Source organism: Myiozetetes cayanensis, unplaced genomic scaffold (assembly GCF_022539395.1).
Source record: "Myiozetetes cayanensis isolate MyiCay16 unplaced genomic scaffold, myiCay2020 scf1, whole genome shotgun sequence".
NCBI classification, from domain to species: domain Eukaryota; kingdom Metazoa; phylum Chordata; class Aves; order Passeriformes; family Tyrannidae; genus Myiozetetes; species Myiozetetes cayanensis.
This window is the reverse complement of record NW_026086604.1, coordinates 42,449,085-42,472,828: the sequence shown is the minus strand read 5'-3', so window position 1 is coordinate 42,472,828 and position 23,744 is coordinate 42,449,085. Positions and strand designations below refer to the sequence as shown.

Sequence of the window (23,744 nt, the reverse complement as noted above, 5' to 3'; positions counted from 1 at the left end):
GTAAAGTCCTGCCAGAGCGGCAGAGGAGGAGCACAGAGGAGCAAGGTTTGTACCAAGTGGAACCATAACCATGGTGTACAGGCACATGCAAGACCAACAAGCAGAGAAAAAGCATTCAGTGACCGTCTGGTGGCACCTCTACAGGCTCTTTCTTCAAAAAATTATCCATGAAAGACTTGAGTGCTTGGAACAAGAAAGAATTCCCAGACTTCAGAGTTCCTTCTCATCTTAAGTGCTTTGCTTCATCAGATATTTTAGGCGTTTTTTTCCTTTTTATATCGGATTAGCTACTTTCTGATACTCTCTTCTGAATTTAAATGGGCGCCCTGCATTGGACAGAAATCAACCATACTTAGTATTCCTCCCTTTGCTCTAATCAGCTTGACAGAATCTCTACTATATTAAAATTTTAGCGTACATAATTCTCTTGCATGTAAAGGGTTATTAAACACTTTAATAAATCCTGCTAAGTTCATTTATTTTTTGGAAGATGATAACCTTGGAATAGGCTTCTATGAAACTGGAAAAACTGCCAAGAGGAATACTGCCAAGATAACTGTGTAACTAGGTTAAACCTGGATTATTACTACTGTTATTTACATTAAGGAGTATCACTATAAAACCTTTTAAAAATGGATTTGGTATCTAACAGTAAGCTATGTTTATTTCTCAGTTTGCTAAATATGACAAAGAGTTTTAAAAACACTCATATTAAACTCAAGATATGGCCTTTTACATTTAAACAAGCCTGTAGACAAATACTTTTCTTCCTAGAAAATTAAAGCTGCACATTTTACTGTGCTACTTCCCTGATTTGCTCATTGATGAAACAAGAAATAACAGCACAGCAGCGGAGAAGGCTAGCAGTCCCAAGGTCAGACTGATTTTTCTGGGCAGAAATGAAATTTTCTTGTTACCTTGATTGCCCAACCATGTCCTGAAGATACAAAAGTGTTTCGACTTTCACATGTAGCCTTCATTCACGAAAGCCTCTTTTACAGGTTCAGGTTAATGGAGAGCACAAATGAAAACAACCTGCTGTCTTGAGAGGCGTGAATCTGTGTCACTGAATAAACTAAACAATGAGCTCTTGCACTTAACAGCGGTCTTCAACACCTATAAGAATTGCAAACTAGCTGGTGTCCCCCATCTGTAACAGTGCAAGAAAGAGAAAAAGCCATTAAAAGGTTTTTATACAAACCCTGTCTTGCTACACATGGGACTGGGAAACTCTATACTGGTTTTGTACAGGCAGTATCAGCCAGTGTGCCCTGTAGGGTACCTGATGTGGATCTACACCAGTGCACCCCAGCTCTAGGATGCTCTTCCACCAGTCTGAGGTGATGTATCAACTCAAAAAAACCAGACAAGCCTGAAGATCACTCTGTTCTGATGGCAGAGCTGACCTACCCTGTGTAGTGTCACACATACAGGCAGGACAAGGAAGAATAAGTTCTGTATTTGGTGTTTTATGCCACTGCAGTGTGTTTGGTGATAGAAAGCCATCTCCTGGGATCAGTGACCTTTTGACGAGCCCAAGAGGCGTGTACATGCAAACAAACACACATGCACACAGAGAACAAGTGTGTCTTTTTTTTATTGTTGTTTTGATTTTTTTTTGTTGTTTTATTCACAATGTTATTTAGCTGAAGTAATTTTGAGACAAGCAACCCCATCATTTCACCCTGTGTGCTCTCTGAGAATGAGGCTTTCTGGACAGGGATTTGAGCAGCTGCTGCTTAGCAGAGAATGAAATTCAGACTGCTGGAGGGGGAGGTGAAAGGGGGCAACAAACAACATTTGTTTAAAATCTGGCAGGAGCATCCTAATTAAATGAATTATTGAATGGATCATCAGGACCACTCCCCAAAGTGTGCCATGGGGCAGGAGAGCCCTTAGAGGACATGTTGGTTTAAGGCTGCATAAATGATCCCAAAGAGCACCATCACCAAATGTGGAACACTAAAGGCTCATTTGTCTCAGAAATCACACTTCTCACACAGCACTGTTGCTCACTTGCCATGTATATAAAAGTTGTAACAGTTAATCATTTAGACAGGGATAAATATTTATTCAGGGACTACCTTAACGTTGAATGTTATTTCCTCCATGACGTAAACTCGTTCAGGAAATGCTTTAGCCACCTCCTCCACACTGTTAAAATACTGCACTGGCTCCTTAATATCTCGGTCTTGTTCCAGCAGCTTAAACTGCCCTGAAAACAGATGATAAACAGAAGAATTGTAAGATATTTATATTGGACAACTGTCACTGTGGCAACTGCTGGCTCAACTTCTTCACCATTTTGCTCAGTCAGTTCTTCCAGTTATTAGCAATCAAACACGAAGACGAAAGATTGCAGAGATTCTCCTGAACCTGCCATGAAAGACATCCCATTTCACCCGGTGGGAATGAAAAGAATGTGTGGCAGTCAAAGTTAAATTTAAAAAGATCATTTTATCACTTGCTCTCTGGAAATAGTAAATAACTATGGAGGCATTTTTGTTTGTGTACATAATTCAGTGTCATAGCATCTGCACAGATAGCACCTTTTGGCCCTTAATATTAAATGTTTTACAGAAAGAAAACACACCCATTAGTACAAAACCCCAAAATAATAAACATAAGGGTTTGGATGTTGTTTTTAGCATCATCAAACAGCTATTAAAAATGCTAGGCTAAAATCCTTTCCCCACCCCGGGCTTTGCTAAGAGTGGAATATCATCTAACTTTCCTTAATCATAAACTAAGCCCTTTGAGACCTTTAGCTAACACAAGGTATTAAACCATACACATTTAAAACCCTTTTGAAGGTGGTTGCCTTCAGAAGAGCATAAGAAAGGAGTGTTCCTTACTGACTTTACCTCCCCCCAGCATGAAAACCTTGGCTATTTTCTAAGTCATTGAAAAGGCAAGAAGTAACATGGAGGGACCCACCCCGGGCAGACCTGCCAGGGACATCCAGGCACATCAATCACCTCTGTGCACTATGAATTAAAAGTTTAAAAGCTTTATTTTATAAATACAGAGATAAGAAAAGCACAGACAGGCACGTTTACTGTTTATGTGACTTGAAATCAGTGGAGTGATCTTTCCAAATTTAGAAACGTTAACTACTGCTAAGTTAAAGGCTGGTCTCAGCAAGACTTATGTAGGAAATAAATTCAGAAAATGAGAAAAAGACTGAGTAAAATCTGTGGTTTTACCATGGCTCCTGTAAATCACATTTTAAAACTAGCAATGCATGCAGCCACTGGATTATTGTTCCCAAACAGTGCTCAGCTTCACTAAAATACAGCCAGTACATGAGGATGTCAGCCACCTACAGAAATATTTGCTCACTCCTTCAGCATTCTTGTGCACAACACCCTGCTGCCTCTTTACATCCCATCAGGCTCGAGACTTTAGCGACACGCTCAGAGAAGTCACCCACACTGAACTATTTCAGGCCACCTAAGAGCAGAGGAGGAAACAAATGCAAACTCAGTGAGCCCTGACACCCCATGAGAAAGATTTGTCCCGCCACCCTGCCAGGTGTGTGCACACACGTGCACCCACCCACGCCAGGAGAGGTGCAAGAGCAAGAGGCTCAGCTCCTGCACCCAACCCCAGCACTCCGCTGCCAGAGGCACACCCTTCTAATCAGTATGCTCGGGCACTGTGGTTGCAAATCTAAATATCCACTTGTAAGGCAGAAGACTTCCTTTTATACCCTTCCATATGTTTTGTCTTTCTAAAGTGACCACGGTAACTTGGAAGTACTATTAGCAGGGTAATTACAGACACCAGTACTTCTCACTGCAAGACTCTATTTTGCAAATATTTAATAACCTTCACCACACTTGGAAAATCAGTTGGGAGTTTTCCTAACTGTCTCTGCGTCAGGACATACTATGATTTGAAGTTCAACCAAGGCAATTACAGAATCAACTATGTTGGAAAAGACCTCTGAGATCATCGAGTCCAACCTTTGACTTAACACCACCTTGTCAACCAGACCATGGCACTAAGTGTCACATCCAGTCTTGTCTTAAACACTTCCAGGGACGGTGACTCCACCACCACCCTGGGCAGCCCATTCCAATGCCCAGTCACTTACAATTCACACACAATTCACGTACTTTGAAGACCAGCACCGGGGTAGAAGCAGCAAGACCTTTGGTCTGACCCACTGAAGTCCTTCCTATAGCGTAATACAGCAACGTAGCTGACTACAGGAATGGCTTCGCCAGGCCAGACCAAAGGTCTGCCTCAAGCAACACTCTGCCTTAGACAGGAGTAAATGACAGCTGTGTAAGGAGGATGGATTTTAAGCACAATTAGCAATACCACTGAGAGTCTCCTCCACAGCTCTAGGAGGAACTGATGACTCAAGGATGCCCAAAGCAGGGAAGGGGTGTCTTAGGGCTTAGTAGCTCCAGAGGTTTTCTTCCCTGTAAATTTGTTTAATTGCTTACCGAATGTAACTTTCATTGTAACTTTCATACCCTGTTATCCTGACAAATTTTGGTAAACTCTTCCTCCAGAATTTGCAGTACCTCTGGGATTAGGAGTACGAATTTTAGGAGTGATAAAGCTACACCTGGCAGACACTATGGGTAGCAACAGGAAACCTGACAGCAGACAAGCATTTGGAAAAATGCTTCACATACTCAATAGAAAATATGCAAGCATATTAAAGCTGAATTTTTCAGCCTACAGGCTCTGAGACTTTCCTGCAAAGCAGTAGAGGGGCCATGCAGCCAATAGCTCTGGGCTAGAGGAACCTGAACAATTAGCATGGTGCTTAGTTAACTGATGCTAGAAAGTGTGTTTTGACTGATGCCAAGGCATGGACAGGGAGAGTTGAAGAGAGAATTGTGCTTTTAAATCCCCAGTCTGCCATATAGATCATGCAAGTCCTTGTTTCAGGATTTCCCTGTCAGCCACGGCCTAACCAAGAGGAAGATGCATTCCCTAGCTGTACAGGTCCTTTCCCCCACAGGCACCCTGCTTTCCTGCAAAGGAAACTCAGGAGTGGGGCAGGAGCTGAGTGAAGTCAGACCTTCTACTATGTGGAGTCAGGACATGCAGCAGCAGGGACTGTGAGTTGCAACAGGGAGCATTTGACAGCACAGAAAAACCACTACTCTAGAGTGCAGAGCCAGTAACTGTATTTCACAGATAGTCATTAAGGGCAGAATGTTCTTAAATTTAACAGAAGTTGTCACAGAGTGTTTGTTCACCATGGGCTGACCTGAGGCTGTTGCTCTCTCCTTGCCTACTTCTCAATTGCTCTCCTCTTTGACTACCAACACAGCCACTCAGATGCAATCCTAACTGACTGCCCAATTTGGGATCTGGGGTCTGATTTGCAGGATCCCTAGCTGTGGTTACTACTCGAAGCAAGTTGTGATTACAATTTATAATGACATTCCATACTTTAAGTTCCTCAAAGAATAAAAGCCCAAGCCACAGCAATTTTAAATCACCTCAGACAGACCTAAACCCACTGAGATTACTTCTGATTTAACACTCCCCCCCATGTACAGAATGGAGTTGAATATGACACTGCATGGAAGCTACGTATTTTTTTGAAACTGTGAGGTACTGCAGTGACAATAGTTCAGAAAGAAAGAAATTGAGAATTCTCACTTCAGAGTGGGAACTGAGTTGGGCACAGTAACAAAGCACAAATTCACATGAACAAGGAAGGAAAACAACACAGTGAACAGTGATACGAACGATATTCATCCAGCCCTTTGAATGAGACAGTGGTCTTTAATTCTAGGTTCTCTAGTTACTCTGTTCAAAAGCATAATAATACTATATTTCTGTGACTGTTAGATATTTAACAACAGTCAATCTGGTGGCAAGAAAAGGCCAGTTACTCCTTGCAACCCGAAGTTCTACAAAAAAAGTCCCAAATTCCTCAGCACAGAACACATGTTTTAGGCTGCGTGCAACTGGGAGCAGAGCCTGCTCTCTATTGTACAATTACACATGTTCCTGTAAGAAAAGATAATAGAAAAAACTCATCAGCTGGAGCTTTGCTTCGGTACAAAGCGGTGCTCAGAACTGTCTCTGTCGCTATCTGTGCCATCCTCCCCGTCCTTCAGCTGAGCCTCACAAACACAAAGACGTCTGTGCCTTCACTGTTAATGAGCAGCAGTTCACGAGGAGGTTGACGACAGAGGAGTACACACAGATCCCAAAGCATATAATAGAAGGGCAGCATTAATCTCCGCCTGTTACGAAATCAAGAAGTATGCTGTGCATGGAAGCTGTCAGGGCTAGACGTTAAAATGCCTCTTCCTTGAAAAAGACGGGTTTATAACTTGAGATTTCCTACAAACAGTTTTTTAAAATTTATTTCCTCATGGTTAAAGTATTGGAGTGAGAGAAAGAAGGGCTGAAGAGGAGACTACAATACACATTTGAGCCAGATGTCAAATAACTAACTAAGGGGGAGTAAGAAGACAATTTCTTACCCTGTTTCTCCTCGGTCTCCATTCAAGCTGCCATAAAGAAAAAAGACGGCACAGCTGAAGTATAAGTTTAATGGACATAAGTCTGCTTGACTGCAAGTTGAAGTGCAAGTTTATTACACTTTTTAAGAGGCAGGATTTCATCAGGAGACTTTACAGAACTGACAGCAAGCTTGAACAAACCACAGGCCAATTTAATTGTGTGTTAATTAGGAATTTAACAAAAAAATAAAGAAAATATAAAGCCAAAACTATACTTTTATAGAAGTTCGACCCTCTCTCATTAGCACAAAAAGAATAATGAAATGTTTCTGTAGTAAATCAGTGAAGGTTCAGAGAGATCAAATATCTGCATGGTCCACTGAGCAGGTGTGGCTCTTCCTTTGCAGCCAAATACAAGGGAGAAATGAACAACTCCTGCAAGCTTTGTATCTCTTTATCTTTCTGTCTGGCCTCTGGCAGGCACAGTATTGGAACAGTTTCCTCTTAGCATATATTATCTCTGTAGATTATGAATTCTTATTTCTCTGTGAAGGTACTTACAGCAAAGACAGTAAATCCACTACTGCTGGAAAGGAGTCTGGAAAACTAAAAAGGTAGGGAAAAACCTAAACCAGGGCTTATTCTCCAGTTTATGAAGGCAATTATTAAAACCCACTACAAGCAGGAAGATCAGTCCATCTTCCTTCCTGCCAGAGGCTGGCCTTGTAATGTCTGTGAGTAGGGGCATTAACCAGCTCTTTCTGCCCCAGCTTCTGCTCCCTACACTGCTCAGGTTCTTGCAGCCTTACACGCATTCCTAACTCCAAGCCATCTTATGCAGGTTATTTCTGCAATGTAAGATGCTCTGGTTTTTGCAGCGATTTACCCCTTACCACCAAGCAGCCCAGCAGTTTCCAACAGTCCAGAATGCCTCCAAAACAGAGACATTCATTCTGTACTGTGCCAAGGCCCAGGCAGTTCTTATCTATGGCGAGGGTTCACAGGCTGAACAAACAGTCAAGTTTTCATTGATGTAAAAGGATAAGAGCATGTTTATGCTCATGCACCAAAAAGAAAATCTGGAAAAAGAAATTCCATTTAAAAAAAAAAAAAAAAAAAAGAAGAAGCATGTCTTCAGTAGGAAACATGGAAGGTCACTGAAACATCTGCTCTGTTGCGTTAGCTGTTAAACGTTTCTCCGAGGAGGCAGGAGCTCTATTGTCTTTCAGCAGCTTTGATTATTTACTAAGTCTCACATCTCTCTCTGTGAGACTGTATGCAAAGCCCAGCACTTCCCAAGAATGCGCAGACGGCACAGCAGGGTACCAAAAGTACTGCAGAGGTTTATGTTTCATATTTATTGACTGCTGACTGCATTTTAGTATTTCAAAGAACAGCAGAGCTGACTCGAAAAGGAAAGACTCTACCTGCCAGAATAACATCATTCTGGAAAAAGACAATTTTTGCCTACGTTCTTCAGCATTCCTGTGCATAAAACTGATAGCAAGTTACTTGATATAAATGGGAAGAGTTTAAGAGTGTAAGCCAAAAGCACAAATAAGACATAAAAATGAAGGACACAGAGCAGCGGCTTGCAAGACACCAGGGAGATGCGACTGCGTGAGTTGCAAAGTACACTTCAGTATGACTGGTTCTTACAAAGACCCATATGCACTTTGTCTGATTGTGTACACAACTGACCTCAACGCCTGATGCAGACATAAATTTGTCTCAGTGGGGGACAATGGAAGGAAACTCAGTTTATGGCCTCACCTGTGAGCCCATCAACTATTTCGACCCTACCTAACCCTTAGAGAAGGCAGCCACGAATGAGCATGGCAAATCAAAGACTCTAAAATAATAGATTAAGAATTAATCATAACACTCCAGCATACCTGCAATTTTTTAAAAAAAGCAACTTTTTGTTTAAATTGACATTTGCCACTATGTCTTTGCACAGAACCTACGTGTGGCATTTTGCAGCAAGAAGTGTTGTCTCAGCAGTGGCTGTAGCTGTCTAGACCTCAGAAAAGGAAGAACAAAAGAAGAACCCGTCACATCTTTCATACAGCTATTACGTGACTAACTGGAACCATGGTGTAAAATTAATACTGAAACTCTTTCAGGGTCCTATCACTAAGTAAATGTGAAATGGTTTGGCAGACATGCAAAAGTAAAGATGAGTGGGAAATAAATGCCTTGGTTCACTTTTGCCATCTTCCAGCTTGTCGAAACTGAGCATTTGTCCACAGGTCTCTCCAGGGGAGAGAAGAACACCGGCACACTCAGGTCCTCTGAAGCAGCAGAGCTGGTGGGTCCCCACTGCAGAGGGAAAGGACTCATCACAGAGAGAAACTGCAAGTGTAAATGGAATTACAGAAGGCTGTTTTTAATAGCAGGAGCAGACAGTAGTCCACAAATGAACTAACGCAGACAGACTCCCAGCCTCTCTGCCCACAGAGAGGACAGAAAAGTGAATCACACACTGTCATCTCTGGGCTCTCCACTGAAGGAGATACTGATTTCACCTCAGGTTGGGACCTGGCAGTAAACTAACACAGATGCAGTGCTATGCTAAGTTCATCCCATCAGTCAAAGAAAGAGCAAGATAACCCAGCGGGCGGCACAGGTTCATCCCTATCTGCCGCAATGATAGCTTCTGAGAGTAATGCAAAACGTGGTTTGGGGGCAGACAGGGAAATTTTTCAGAGTTATTCCTAAGAATTTCTTTGTTTATTGTCATATTGTAGCCTGCTGAAAACATACAGGAAACTATAAAAGGCTGGAGAACACAACAGGAAAATACACAAGTGTATCTCTGGTACACAGCTTCCAACAGATAACAACTGGGCCACAAACCAGAAACGCTACAATTGATTCTTATAGCATAATCACCTTGAAATAGCTGTTAAAGAAACTGAAATATGCCTACTGTTTTATAGGACCTGCCTGTCAATATTTCTTCTTGAGAATAGTGATGAAGAAGAGGACCCGTGTCCCCATCTATACCCAAATTTCTGGAAATTTTGGGAATGCATTAAAAAAACAGATAGAATATGAACTAGAGATATATCTAAGTAAACATGATACAAGCAGAATGCATCAAGTGTACTGGAGCTAGACTTATGGCACTGCAAAGCAGAGGGCAAGGCACAAAGGCACATTCAGTCAGTAGAGATTGTGCAACACTTCATGGGGAAGGAGCCCTTCAGAATGAATAGCTTTACTTCTCGGAAGTATTATGAAGATTTTGAAGCCTCAAATGCCTTTATTCCTCACTGTGTTATGTCTGCACAAACACCCATTCAACCAAGAGAGAATGAGTCAGGCATCACAACCTGGTGAGACATGTCGAAGCATCAGCCCACGGACACATCACCTGTGCGTATGCACAGACACCAATTCAGAGATCAAGGAAGGGAATCCAACCAAGTTTCCCACACAGCAATGCAATGCTTGCTAATCAAAACCTCTAATCCTATGCTGGCAAAGCAAAGGGGATGGTGCAGCCTAGCATTCTCTCTTTTCTTATCTTACTTTTATGATTTTTAAGTAGCAATAACAAAAAAAAAACCTGATTCTGCTGGCAGCATAACAAAGAAAAATCAGTTCAAATGGTGACTGATAATAGCTTAAAGCAGATTTAACTCACAGATACTGCATGAGAAGGACTTTCAGGTTACAGATGATGTAAAAAGACAGACAGGGTAAACAAGCCTAACCTCTAACCTTTGTTTCATAAGTTATTATCATCACAAATACAAGATTACCACAATGAAATGTTCCATTTCACAGGGTCACATGTTTTGAGTGTCTGGACTGTAAGTTAACTAGATTTAACTTACTTGGTTATCATCGATCTAACTTGTAATTAGCATAATTTTATTCCTTTCCCATGTGCTTCCAACAGACATGAAGAATATGTTCCATAGGCAGTGTGTTAGTTCACAGACGCAGTTGACCATGCAGAGGACTCTGATGACTACCACACCATCTGGCTTTCCTAATTACTATTAACAAAAGCTGTTGTGAGTTTCCTGTTGAAGAGTGTGAAAATAAAGACATGCACAGGAGGATGGTGTGTTCTCCTGGTGAGTATCAGGCCAAGTAGATTTTCCTATTTCAGTGAAAGACATTGCATGCTTATAAAAATAAGAAGCAACACAGACTTACTCTGCCTTTGGATCTATTCTTAACTAGGTGATCTCCTCCCAAATCATCAGTAAACACTCATCCCAAGACATACACACATTAAAAGAACACGGTTGTCTACCATAGATTAACATTTAATTAAAGCACAGAAGAAAGTTGAGATGAGAGTAACAGAGTAACTCCTGGTTAACATTTGAATTTAATATTGCTAGGACCAAGCAGGCTCAAACAGAACACATTAGAATACCTGTTAAAGGCTAGCGAAGCATGTTGGGATTTTATATTACAGCTGCATCCAAATATTCCCACCTTATTAACACTGATTTTAGTAGAAATCATGAATGTGTAAGATTTCCTCTTCAGTGTTGACAGAGCAAAACCCTATTTTTTTGTTTCAAAATAAAACTTGCGACTAATAGTTTGAAGAAAACACAGTAATACAAATCTGTTCCGTGTAGGTTGATGCCCCCACCAGCAATGTTCTAGTCCATAATCTGTATAACTCAAAGTACCTAATGAGTACACAAACCCAGTGCTAGCCGTTCCCTGCTTCAGCAGATGCCTCCTCATGGGAAAACCCCACAGAATGAAACCTTTTTTCCCTTTCACTCTCCTCATTTTGGTCGCTAAACAGTGAACTTCAGCTGCTTCTGCAACTGAAGCGTCAGTGAAAGATACTGGAATATTTTCAAAGGACAGCAATATTTCAGGACCTGAGTTCAGTGCAGCTCTAGTGGAACAGATTCTTCTAATATTATTGTCTAAATTTTTTTCAAAAAGATGAAGAGGATTTTTTGCACTGATAAAAAGTATTTTAAACATAACCTGCACTTACAGAGAGTAATTTAATCTCCTCATTACCTGTGGATGCAAGTAAATGATGATATCTATTTGAGGTTAGGATAAAAACCAGACAGCATTCATAAAGGAAATCCTGTTCATCTGTGGCAACAGAAAAATCTTACACTGACAGATGGAAGAGGCTTCATTCTTAGAGGAATAGCTGAGTTTGGAGAGAGGGCTAATTGTTTTAGGAGACCAAAACTTAATTGGATTGAAGAAAGGCAACTTCTGCAATTTAGAAACTAGCATGTTACAACCTCTGTGTCAGGTCTGCTCTGAAGCATATTATTTCACTTTGTTGATTAAAAGACCGGAGATATTGCAATTATAGGGAGAAATTTAAGATGTGCAGAAGTACATTTTTGACCACAACGTGGACTGAAGAGTTTCTAACCATGAGTGAGTTGTGGATTTACACCAGGTACCAAACCCAAAAAGTTGTATCCAAACAACGTTTTCAAACAACTTCATACACATTCTTCTATTTCTTAGCAAATCAAAACTTTTGCTAAAATAACAGCAGCGACCTCTGAGCTTAATCATTAACTTTGTCTTACTGAGTAACACCTTTTATTTTCCAAAAGCTTCGACGTCCACACTCACCAAAATTAGGCTCTTAGTGTCTCTGCCACAGTGCAACGACACTTTCTTCAGTCGTAAACCCACCACCCTTTATGCTTTCTGCTCTTTTGCTGACAGATCTTTTTCCTCCTGCTACACCCACAGAAGTATCCCGATTTCTATGGGCTGACTTCAGCACCATTCACTGCCTTCTTGCTCACTGAGCAGTCTTTTGTGCCTTTCAGGTTCTGACCCCCTCCCATGCTCAACACGCCCCAGCCCAAGTGTAGGACGGTGTGTCCTCCACCCAAGGAGGACAGTCACATCCACAGTACTGCCCCTGGCAGGCACTCGGGCTGCAGTAAACAAAGCTAAAGAAAAAGTGCATTCAGGGAGCAGAAATCTTTAAAATGCACATAGATCAATTCTGTATAAAAAGTGCTTTTGTTTCCTGCTCAGGAACAGGTTTTTTAATTAACTGAATGGGAGGAGTTGTAAAAAACAGGAACAATGACTGAGTCAGCAGCTCAGTCAGTTCTCAGTAGCTTAACAGGGCTTTACATGAGACAGAATAAACTTATTTCATTCAGTTAGACATTTTTATCAATGTGTAGAGACTTCAGAGCTTGGGTTTGGTACCCTGAAAGACTGTCTGTGCATTATAGAGCAGCTTATTGTTTCAAAGCTCGTATCTCATTTGCTTGCTGAATATATATGTGGTTTCTAGCAGAGTCTGAGTTTTTTTCCCCTTCTTCTCTTTCCTTTAACAAATCCACTGAAGTATTGTACTCAAACTACTGGAGAGCCTGTTGCTCAAATAGCTCCAAACATTTGTGTATTTGCAATGGAAAATTGCTGTTATTCTATGTAATTAAAAAAGACAATTTTCTTTGGAAAGGTATTACCACTTTGTATTGTAAATGCCTGTCAATGCAGACTGTAGCTTAGTTTATGTATTTACAACGTGTTTAAATTAGGAAGGAATTCAATTTATTAGGAAGGAATTCAATTTATTATAGTTCTAACCACCAGCAATCATGAGCAAGTTCCGAAAAACAAGTTCACTTTACTTCTGGAACAAATTAAACAACACTTTAAAAACTGAAATGGAGCCAATTTCTAAAGAAACTCCTTAATTACACAACAGATATGGTTTATTCATCTGAGATTTCCTGTCAAGGAGTGTATTCAGCTTTAAGTACATTTATGCTACAGCTAAAATTACATTAAGGAGAACTTAAAACAAGTATAGAGCCAAAATAATACACAATCTGAAAATCACCTTGATGAAACACACGTAGTAGCTTATGCTCCAAAAACTGTCATCCATAACGCTGGAATATCTATCAAGCATACAAAGTAACTTGCAGCAAGCAAACGTTTCTAATTTTTTTTGGTTTAGGATCAGCAGTCACGTTTGTACCACCGCCTCAGCTGAGAAGCAGAAGGTGTTTTGATACCCGCATTCTGCATGAGGTAAGCCATCTCTTCACTCACTCTCCATGAACGCAACAGAGTTTGTCAGAATCGTCTGTCTGGTTTCCAGTACAAGAGGACATTGATTCAGCGTTGTGCAATTTATCCACGAAGCAGACAGAGCTCTCGATAACAGCTCAAGATGAATGAAGGCAGCTTTTAAGAATGAGCTTTTTGGCATATGTTCACAGCATGTGCTAAAGTGTCACCGGAAAAAAAAAAAAAGGAAAGGAAAAAAAAAGGAAAAAAGGGAAAGAGATGAGCTGAAAAGGTGGGTGAATAGAGATGATGAGTAAGAGCACATTGCTTCAGCACTGCCACTTCATTTAATTTTCACTGCTACTCGAGAAGGCAACAAAGATGATAAATCTAAAATGCAGATCTAAGCAAGATACGCATCTGCCTCAGTTCTCTTGAACACATTCCACCACACATATTTTGTTTCACTACCTTAAATAAGGTGGGTACCATCTCAAGATCTCTCTGGTAGTTCAACTTATCTTGGCTGAATCCTAAGGTATAAGGAAACAGAATGCCCAGCCAATTTTCCCCTCTTGTAAGATGCCTGCCAGGTTGCTGAGAGCCAAATGAAACCAGTTAGTAAAGGCAGCCAGCACAGCCTAAAACAGCTCGACAGAAAATAAATGTTACAGACTACACATGGGGTGGTTTAATTTTACAGTGTTTTTACACTACCACTTACGGATTTTGTTTTCTCCATCTAAATGATAATTCATGAGCTAAAGAGTTTACTATTGAATATTTTTATCCTATACGTGTTTCTAGTGAAACTTCTCACTAATATTGGTTTGGGGCATCTCCCAGTGAAAGGCATTTTTGCACCAATTTCACTTTGTAGCCTTTCACAGAGAGGGCTGTGGAGTGGTAATTATCAGAGTGGCTGGTTGCCTATTTGTCTTTGAACGCACGTGGACTTCCCCAGCTGCTAGGTTATCATGAGATACATTATTACATACTGATTTCTAGGTACACAAGCTAACATTAGCAGCTGCAAATATTCCAGAGGAATTCTGTGCTTTAAATCTCTGTGAAAGAAATCTAGTCTTAAAATAGGGTGATCTTAAATCTACTACTGGAGTTAAGGAAAATGTTATTAATACTTTGGTTAAAAAAAAAAAAAAGTTATTCCTTGAATAATGAACTAAATCAATACTGGGTAATTTGTCTTAGCACACTTAAGGTTATGAAGATCTCATGGATGGGAATAAAGGATATTAGGGTTTCAGACAATTAGAACTGGTTACTGTAAATATTTAGAAAGACAGATGGTGCTTAGAGACCAGAAAAACTGGGCCATCCCAAGATAAAGCAGCTCAAAACAAAACCCCATCATTAGATCAGTCTTTGCTAGAGTTATCACAAAGTATTGGAAAAGTTTTCTCAACAGCCTAATTGTTCCTTTCAGGAGAACTACTATTTCAGTTGAGATTGCTGAACATGCGAAGCAGAGAGGAAAGACATAGTTTAAAAACCCTGCATTTGAAATGACATAAATTATGTTCCTTAGGAGCACAATTTTCCTAAAAAAAAAGTCCTTCTCTTCCTTTTTCAACTGCATACCCAGCACAAGCAAAACCCAACAGCACACATGGGTGTGACCGCAGGCACACAGTGACATGGCCATCACCCTGCTTCAGAAGACCTCTTGGAGGAGGGTCACCTGCCCCAGGGAAGCAGGTACCCCAACACTTTTTTTAGCCCCTTCAGTCTGCCACCTCCTTCTACCACGCCGAGTTGCCTCGAGGGGACCGAGTGTCCATCCTGCCAAAGCCCTGCCACTGAAAGTGAGGGTCTTGACCACCGGTAAGCTTGGCCAACAGCAGGTGTAGGTTCACAGAAAGCAGCCGCAGACACAGCTTACTCTGTCCAGACACACGGCACCACAGCTAACAGGCTTATCGACATGCAGTTTCAATACCTGCTCAGATAAATCAGTACAAAATACATTCAGTTAACTCACTGGAAAGACGGTGACCAACAGCCACAGAAAAGCCAGACACAATCCATTTTACAAGCTATGTCTTTTTATCTGCGGGGGGCTCTCTGGTGGAGGGATAACAAGGTGGGCAATTCAGCTTTCTTTCCAGCTGTCACTCTCTTTGCTTTGAGCATGTAGTATTTTGGCCTCCCCAGCCACTCTTCAGTCTGAATTGCCCAAGTGGCTGGGAGTCTAAATACCTACAGCAGTTACTTGACATCTTATCCCTGTGTTGCCTTTCACCATATGACATCCCAGTGTTGTACACTCCTGCCTGCTGCAGGCTCCTCATGGCTGACCAGGCAGCTCAGTTGCCATCTCTAGGAAGACTCAGCTGAGCCAGCTCTCAGAAAGCTGTATGCCAGCTGACCCAAGATTTTTCTTGGACAGGAGTCAAAAAACACTCTGCACACTTTCCATCTGATCCACATTAAAGGAGCCTTAAAGTAGCCAAATAAAAAGGTGGCTATTTTTCATTTTCCACAGTAGAGTAGATGAGTCCTACATCCACACAGAACGAACTGCATACAAGTGTCACGTCACACACTTCTGCTTCCTTGGACCAGCAGGCCTGACAGCAGTAAGGCAGGCATGGCAGCACCAGGTTTCACCCTCAGCAGCACAGGATGCCTTCCAGGGATTCCCGGCACACAGAACTTGGTTGCCTTCACATTCTGATCTGCTGCTCCTTTCCTGCTATTGTTAAACAGGCAAGGCAGTGCACGATGTGATCTTACACATCCATGGTGGCACACGGGCAGACCTTACATGCCTCACTTCCAGGTTTTCTAGGGAAAGTCTTATGTCTTGCAGACAGCTGATCCCTGAAGCCTGTGCACATCTTCATGCAGAGTTGGAAGCTTAGTGTGGCTCTTTATATTTTACTTACTTTTCCCTAGCAAACATCATGTGTGCCAATTCCTCTATGCTCCCCTTCTCCCTCACCCACAATTATTTCCCTCTGAAGGAAAGGAAAAGCAAGGAAAACAGTATGTTTAAAATTATCTTCTGTGATTCCCCTCTAGGAAGTAGTGCAGCCAGAAATCAATATGACACAAATTTCATAGTAAATGTATGAAATGTACAGTAAAGAAATCTATCTTACACAAAATGTTTTTTTCTTCTACCATTAAAAAAAAGCTTCACAGTATTAGTAGGGAAATGACAGTTAAATATCATTCTTCCCAGAGTAACAACAGAGGATGAGTTTATCTATGACCACATAGCACACCATTCTAACAATTATTGTAAAAAGGAAGGTTAATTTGTAAATCTATTGAGCCAGATACCAACCCTTCACAACAAAAAAGCTTACATATACCAGAAATATCAAAACCACACTCTTGAGATCTTTGTGCAAGATTATAGCATTAAGCACTGTGGGCTAATCCGGGAACATCAGACAATTTAATTATATTTTCTATTGAAAAATTAAACCATATGCATAGCTCATCAGATCAAGCTTTCTAACATGTCTGTTTTTGATATCCAACATCTGTCTGAAAATGAGATTTTTATTTCCCTCATGAAATCCGATTCCACCTCTATGGCCAAACTCAAGTAGCATTGATGGAAAGAAGTGAGCGAAAAAGAACAAGTGTTTGGTCATCTGATTTAGCCTTTTCATAGAGAGTTCAACCTCTAAATACTAAAAATCTTAGAATATAGTAACTCTTTCTTCACAGGTAAAGGTAAGAGGGAAATGCAAGAATAATCACATTTTTTTTTCCCCTCAAATATATATCCTAAATTGTCTTCATTTTCTTCCTTTAGGACTATAACCACCTAGGGTCTCAGACCTCATAAAGCAATTTCTCCCATGGTGTAGTGCTATCTCAGTAATTTTGGCTTTCTCCTTGAGAAAACCTTGCAGAAAGACTGCACAGGTAAAGACAAAGGAATGACACAATGCTTCTGCTGGATCAGCTCATCTGCCACCTTCCTCACCTGTCACCTGCTGCCACTGAGCAGCATGAAACACGGTGACCTTTAGAAACCTGCCCATCATGAGGATCTGGGCAACACTCAGTGCCTCCAGTTCCTATCAGCTGAACAACATCTGTACTGAGGAGAATCACACAAGTAGCGATTTAGCTCCAAAAATGGTTGCTGTAGGTGTAATTGTGCAAAGTTCTTACACCAAAAAAAAAGTGCTTTTTTTGAAGGAAGAATGCAGGCCTGCATATTCCATCTGTATTTTACCTTATGTTAGCAACTTGCTCTCCCATTTTTTTTCAACAGCCTCTTTCCAAAGGATCTTGAACTTTCTCTGAAAACTTTTACTTCACTGAGTGTACAGAAGAGCTCTATATTCAAAAACTTGGTTGGACTTTTCATACAGATCTGAAGTTTTAGAGCTCTTTCTCTCTCTTCTGCAACAGAATGATTCTGAGACACCTTCCCAGAGCTTTAATGCCCACAGAAGGGATGCCTGCATGCATTGCTCACTCAGTGCCATCAGCTAGGGTTGGACAACCCTGCATCTGGGTGAGCCGATTGAGTTCACTCTACCCTCTTCTGTTTTATTTGAGCTATCAGCTTGAATCCAGTTTCTCACATTCCTGCTACAAATTCAGTCTTTCTGCCACAGTCAGAACTTCACATATGTAAAAAAGAAAAAAATAACTGCTCCAAACACAATCCTTGGGGCACAGCAGCTGATTATACACCCGTATTGTGGATGTGGGAAGCAAATTTCAACTCACTGTTTCAAATCCAGCAGGGAAGGAAATGAATGAGCATACATACCTTATATGTTACATATAGATGTTTTAAATCACCAGTTATTGTATGGTACAATTTTCTATTTCCATTGTGGACCTGAGAAGCTTTTCAATTAAAAAAAAAAAAACAACAAACCAACCTTCAGATTAAACTCAACATGGTCCCACAACGGTCTGAAAAGCTCAGCATTCCCAGGAAAAAATGGTATAGTTGAAAATTAATTCTGCCAACTCTAATTTCACACCACTATGAAGAGATCATTATAGATGTTCACTTGCAAGATTCACCCACACTTACACTAATAGCCTGTATTTGACTACAAATTTCCTGGTGACGGAAATGCAATCTAAAGCAACAGCAAAATATCTTGCCCACACTGCTGTCAATTTAGCAGAAAAAAATTAACCTGCATTCCCCTGGTTCAGAGAAAGTTTCATCAATACACATCAGACAGCAGGATCTGGAACTGTGTGTATGTTCTTTTAATGATTTCCAAGTAGCATTTTCTCATTACATTAATTAAAATAATAGCCCAATACTTTCAGGGTCAACAGTTTTCTAAAAATTAAACTGCTTTATTTCAGCTTCATCCATCACCAAGAGTAGGAAATCGTTCTTACACCAGAAGGGGGTTCCTTTTCACCAAGCAACTTACAGGAATAATCCTAGCTGCTGCAGTATTCACAGAAGCCAGCCAACACAAGGAGTACATTGTTAGAAGCCCCCTGCCTTGCAGGGGCACCCTGACTCCCCTTAGGGCAAGGGTTCAAAGGCTTTATACGAAGCAATGGAAGGGGCAAGCTGCAATTCACCCTCTGCCCTGTTTTTCCCCTTTGCCTGGGGTGCCAGAGCTGATGCCTTGGAGACAGGTTTCAAGTATCAGGTTTCCACCTTGACTTTCTGCACTCTTCTGACTTGCCAAACTCTTCCAAGGGCTGGTGGCAGAGAGAGGGTTGGGACTGCCTTTCCTTCCCTGTCAGGACTAGTCCCACGGGAGCACAGACGTAGTTAAGGTATTACACAGAAGGTAGTTTTGTTTCCATTTGGCATCAGAACTAATAGGGAGAGTCAAAGGGAGGATCAGTACTGAAGATTCATTTGTATATCAAGGGAAAATCCCGAAGCCATTGAAATTGTTTACAGCAGGTTGAAAGAATAATAAAAAGAACAAACATTGCACTGACAGATATCCAGATGGCATTTGTAGGCAAATCTCAATGCCCTTAGCTCAGCTAAGGTTCATTAACATTTACATATCACTTCAGGATTTTATTTCTAATATTTAAAAAGCATCAAATATTGAAAATTTCAGAGAAACGGGAGTTATCCTGACTTTGTTTTGTGTGTGAATTGAATTTACGTGGCAGAGCAAAAGGGCTCAAACAACTGGTACAGGTGACAAAGAGGGGAACGGAGGAAGAGTTGTCATGTGCTGGGGAACCAAAGGATGCTGACTGTGCAGCTCTGAGGACAGGACTTCTCTGTGATAGAATTTCCCAGAATTCCTGCAAAGTTTCACACTTACCCAGAAGTTTGGAAAAGGCAAACCACACATACAGGAGGAGAAGGCAAATCCATCACCTTCTATCCAAACACTTAATTCTTCCTACATAGACTCACCTGGTAACTTTTATCATCATTTGAAATCCCTGTGTCTAAGAGGATGATGGCAAACTACAGCAAGGGATGTTTCCCTACCAGATACAAGGGCAAGTCAGGAGTGATGTGTCAAGGACTTGCAGTAGCCTATGGAAGCCACTCTCTCCTCAGGGGGCATGAAGGCACAAGTATCCAGATGTATTTTAAGACAAAGAGTCATGAAAGTTGAAAATATCTATCCACGATGTGTATGAATTAAAAGTTTACCACGCAACTCCTTACTTTTCCATGCCCTCCCACCCCATTTTGTGAAACCAAAATTTCCCTACTTCTGTACCGATGCATTCCTGGCCACATCACTGACCACTGTTTCATGCACTGGGTATAGACAGAGTATATACATTCAACATTTTTCCGTCTATCCAAATAAATCATTCCAGTTTGCTGCTGGAGGTAAGAAAGGATGAATAAGTAGCACTGAATCCTTCGCTTTCGTGCAACATCACTAAAGTTAAAAATAGATTTATAAAATGTTTGTAATCCTTAAGCTCCCTTCAAATCAAAGTGATGGCGAAATTCGCTAGCGATTAGAGACCCCAAGAGATTTATTTGTAAATGGCTGGCTCAGGCTCTGCTAAATCCTCCTTCTTTTTATTTAGCCAGTTTGGTGACCTGGGAACTATTCAAAACACACATTTTAATGAGAAAAATATCCAACCACTTCCAGCACATTAAACTGCTGTAACAGACATTATAAAGGACAAAAAAAAAAAAAAAAAAAAGGTGTTGGTTCATGCAATGGTGTGGGGGAGGGGAGACCTTTTCAGCAGCAGATGAATTCAGTTTTGAGAAGATGCCTGAATCTTCCACACAGGCAATGTGATTTGTGGTTCCCTGCACAACTAATCTGTTGTTACTTATTCTTTTTCCTGCAGTATAGATGGACCCTATGTAGCAGGGAACAGGGTTTTGGAGAACAGCCCTCATTTTGTTGAGTACAATACAGCCTTCTGAACTCTTATACTGCCACTTGAACCCTCAAACCATGCACAGGCAAAAGAAGGACAATTTTGAAATGAATTAAGCAAATAACTGATTTGAGTCTCCTTTGGGTGTAATGTCACATCCCAACTTAAGGGCTAGAAAAAGCTTTTATGTAATATTTTCCACACCTGGTAGTTGATACAAACATTACCTATGGGTACTTCTCAGCTTTCCAGAGGAGAGAGACAGTTGCTGATGTGCTGAACAGATTTTCAGTCAGACGGTTGGTGAAGATCAGAGAAGGCATTACCTGTCTGCTTGCACACGACTAACTGGCATCCACTGCAGACTAGTGGATAGCTTCATTTGTTTAAGGAAAAGGGTTTAGGCTTTCTCAGTGACATTTCAGATTGTAGTCAAGGATGGTCTGCTGATGTACCATGACTCATGACTCACCCAGATTAATACTTCCCATAACAAATTTAGTAGTACAGAAAGAAGGATAAAAGCGCCCAAAATAATCCAGGAAAACAAACAAACAAACAACAGAACAAACAACTAAAAGCCATTTTTGGTGAATGCTGATATTATTATATCACAACACCTGAGAACACAATTCACATGCTAGAAGTGTTCCATGTAGATAAAGTTTTAACAGATTTTTATCCATAAAGGCTGAGAGACATGCAAGCGGAATTCCCAGAAGATGAACAAATTCCCATTCTCATAGTTAGAAGTGAAAGGAGTGGGCTGGAGAGGGAAATGACTGTAGTTAGAACTGTCAAGGAGTCTCAAAGAATGAATATGTATTGCCTGAACTGAATCTATTCCAGTTTCACATGGTATGAGAACAGAACATTTGTTTCCAGATGAAGAACAAAAAAATAAATAGGTTTCCATGGCTTTCCTGGGCAAAGTTATATTTGAGTTTACTTTGAGATAGCACTTTTTGTAAAATGGTTTGATTAACGTTAAATAGTTCAGAGCACTTCAGGCTGGAAAAGTATAAAATAGTTAAGAGTGTTGGCTCACTAAAACAATATTGCTTTCAAGTACTGAACAATAAACAGAAAAAACCCCTTAATTTCAAGGAAAAAACCCCAACATGATCAGGAGACCTCTGCTTGGACTTTAAACAGGATAGAATTTATCACTCAGTAAGAACATCCAGGGTGTCAGATTTTTGCCATTTGGTGCAAAGATGGACGCTGGCGTGAGAAGCAGGTGTGACGGAGCAAAGAGCTGTTCAAGCACGCTAAAGCGAGCACACCCTGTGAACTCCTCCAGAACACTGAGATTTCATTTACTAATTTGTCATCTTTTAGTGGTGCTTGTCAGCTTTAGGTTTCTGAACCCAAATATGCCCAAACAGAGTAAGGGCCCTTGAGGCACTCGCCCCTGAGGAGAACATATGACTAACCTACCTTTTAAGGATGCCTACACTGAGCTAAGAGACAGGGGGCAGGGCTTCAAGATTCACTCTTGAGGGAAATTCTGCATTGAGAGGGATTTAATTTCATCTTCTATAACCAACATAAAATTATAAAATTACGAGGCTTAGAAATCATGGTCTTTTAGCTACCAAAGGAGAACTCTACCCTATTTAGCAGAGTGGTAGTACATCGACCCCTGTAGAGGCCATTCACTTAAGACTTGGACTTGATGATCCCTGTGGGTCCCTTCCAACTGAGACTACTCTGTGACAGCGTCACGGTTATCTATTCAATCCCAGGAAATGAGGGCAAAAGAGAGGTGAAGTGAGCATTGAGAGGAAGCTACATGGCATCTATCCCAGAGAAATGCTAAGCCTTCGCCTTCCATCCCTGCCTGAAGCCCCAGCACACCAGATCCCAAAGATGAGCTTCCAAGGAACTAACTCATGCCCTGGTTAAGAGGGAATTCTGGAACCGCATGTACGAAAAAGAGAACAGTGAGGCTCAAGTATATTGGGGTCATTACATCTGATGGCAAGAAAGTTTGTGGGTACAGATAGTTTTGGGGAGGTGATATGAAAAAACAGGCAAAAGGCTGTTTATTCTTAAAAAAACCCCAACAAACAACTCCTAAAATGCAGAGCTTGGTTTCTGCTTCTACCCGGTCACCTTGTGAAAAACTGTGAGGATATTTGATTAGCCCAAGAGGTAACCTGGAAGGATGGGGAAAATTTTGTGGGAGCAAGAAAATGAAGAGGCTGAAGAACGAAGAAAACTGCGTGCATCAGCACAACTGCTCAGACGAGCACAAGTGTTCCCAACGTGGATGCATAAGAGCTTAAACCAGTAGGATCCAGTTTTCACAAGTTCACAGCCATGAGCAGAGAGACCTTCTCTCTCCAGAGAAGGGAAGAGAGGGGGAGGAGAACCAGCAAGTTAGCCAAGGAAGGCCATCTGTTAAGTGAACCTCTGCTATGAACTCAAGACCTGCCCTCACTAGGCTCAAATATTAATAGAAGTGTCCAGAAAATACCAACAGTTAAGCAGAAAAATTCATTTACATCAGCTAAATTGGGAAAAAAATATGGAAGTGTCTTATTTTGAAACAGTATTACCATATGCTTTAGCCAATTAGTCACAACTTAGATATAAACTAAACGTTACAACAAATTCCAAAGAGAAAACATTCTCAGTAATTCTGAAGGCGTATTCTTGTCAATTAGGAATAAGCGAACAGTTAAATGGTATGCACATGCCAAATTTTCTCCTGGCAGTATGTGTAAAGTTCAGGAAGAACTATTTTGGAGAGATGCAAGGAAGAAAAGGGAGGGGGACAAAACACCTCCCACACACATCCCCAGTTGCTAGCAGAAAGGGAGAAAACATCAGCTCCAGATTTCATGCAGTAATTCAGAAAAAACAGAGAAACATGAGAAATTAGATGCCTGTAACCCTTACAACTATACCATAGAACTTCCTTTCCAACAGAAAGAAATTTCACCAGTGTACTGCAGGTGATAAAGA

The 23,744-nt window shown here is 41.0% G+C and overlaps 1 protein-coding gene across 2 annotated transcripts in view; it reads right to left on the bottom strand.

Moving 5' to 3' along the window:
• The window catches only part of GAREM1 (GRB2 associated regulator of MAPK1 subtype 1), a 98,533-nt gene that overhangs the window by 21,380 nt on the left and 53,409 nt on the right, over window positions 1–23,744 (bottom strand). For both annotated transcript variants that reach the window (XM_050307201.1, XM_050307192.1), the window contains exon 3: window positions 2,085–2,215. In XM_050307201.1, coding sequence (XP_050163158.1) covers window positions 2,085–2,215 — 131 coding nt within the window. The remainder of the gene's footprint in view (window positions 1–2,084; window positions 2,216–23,744) is intronic.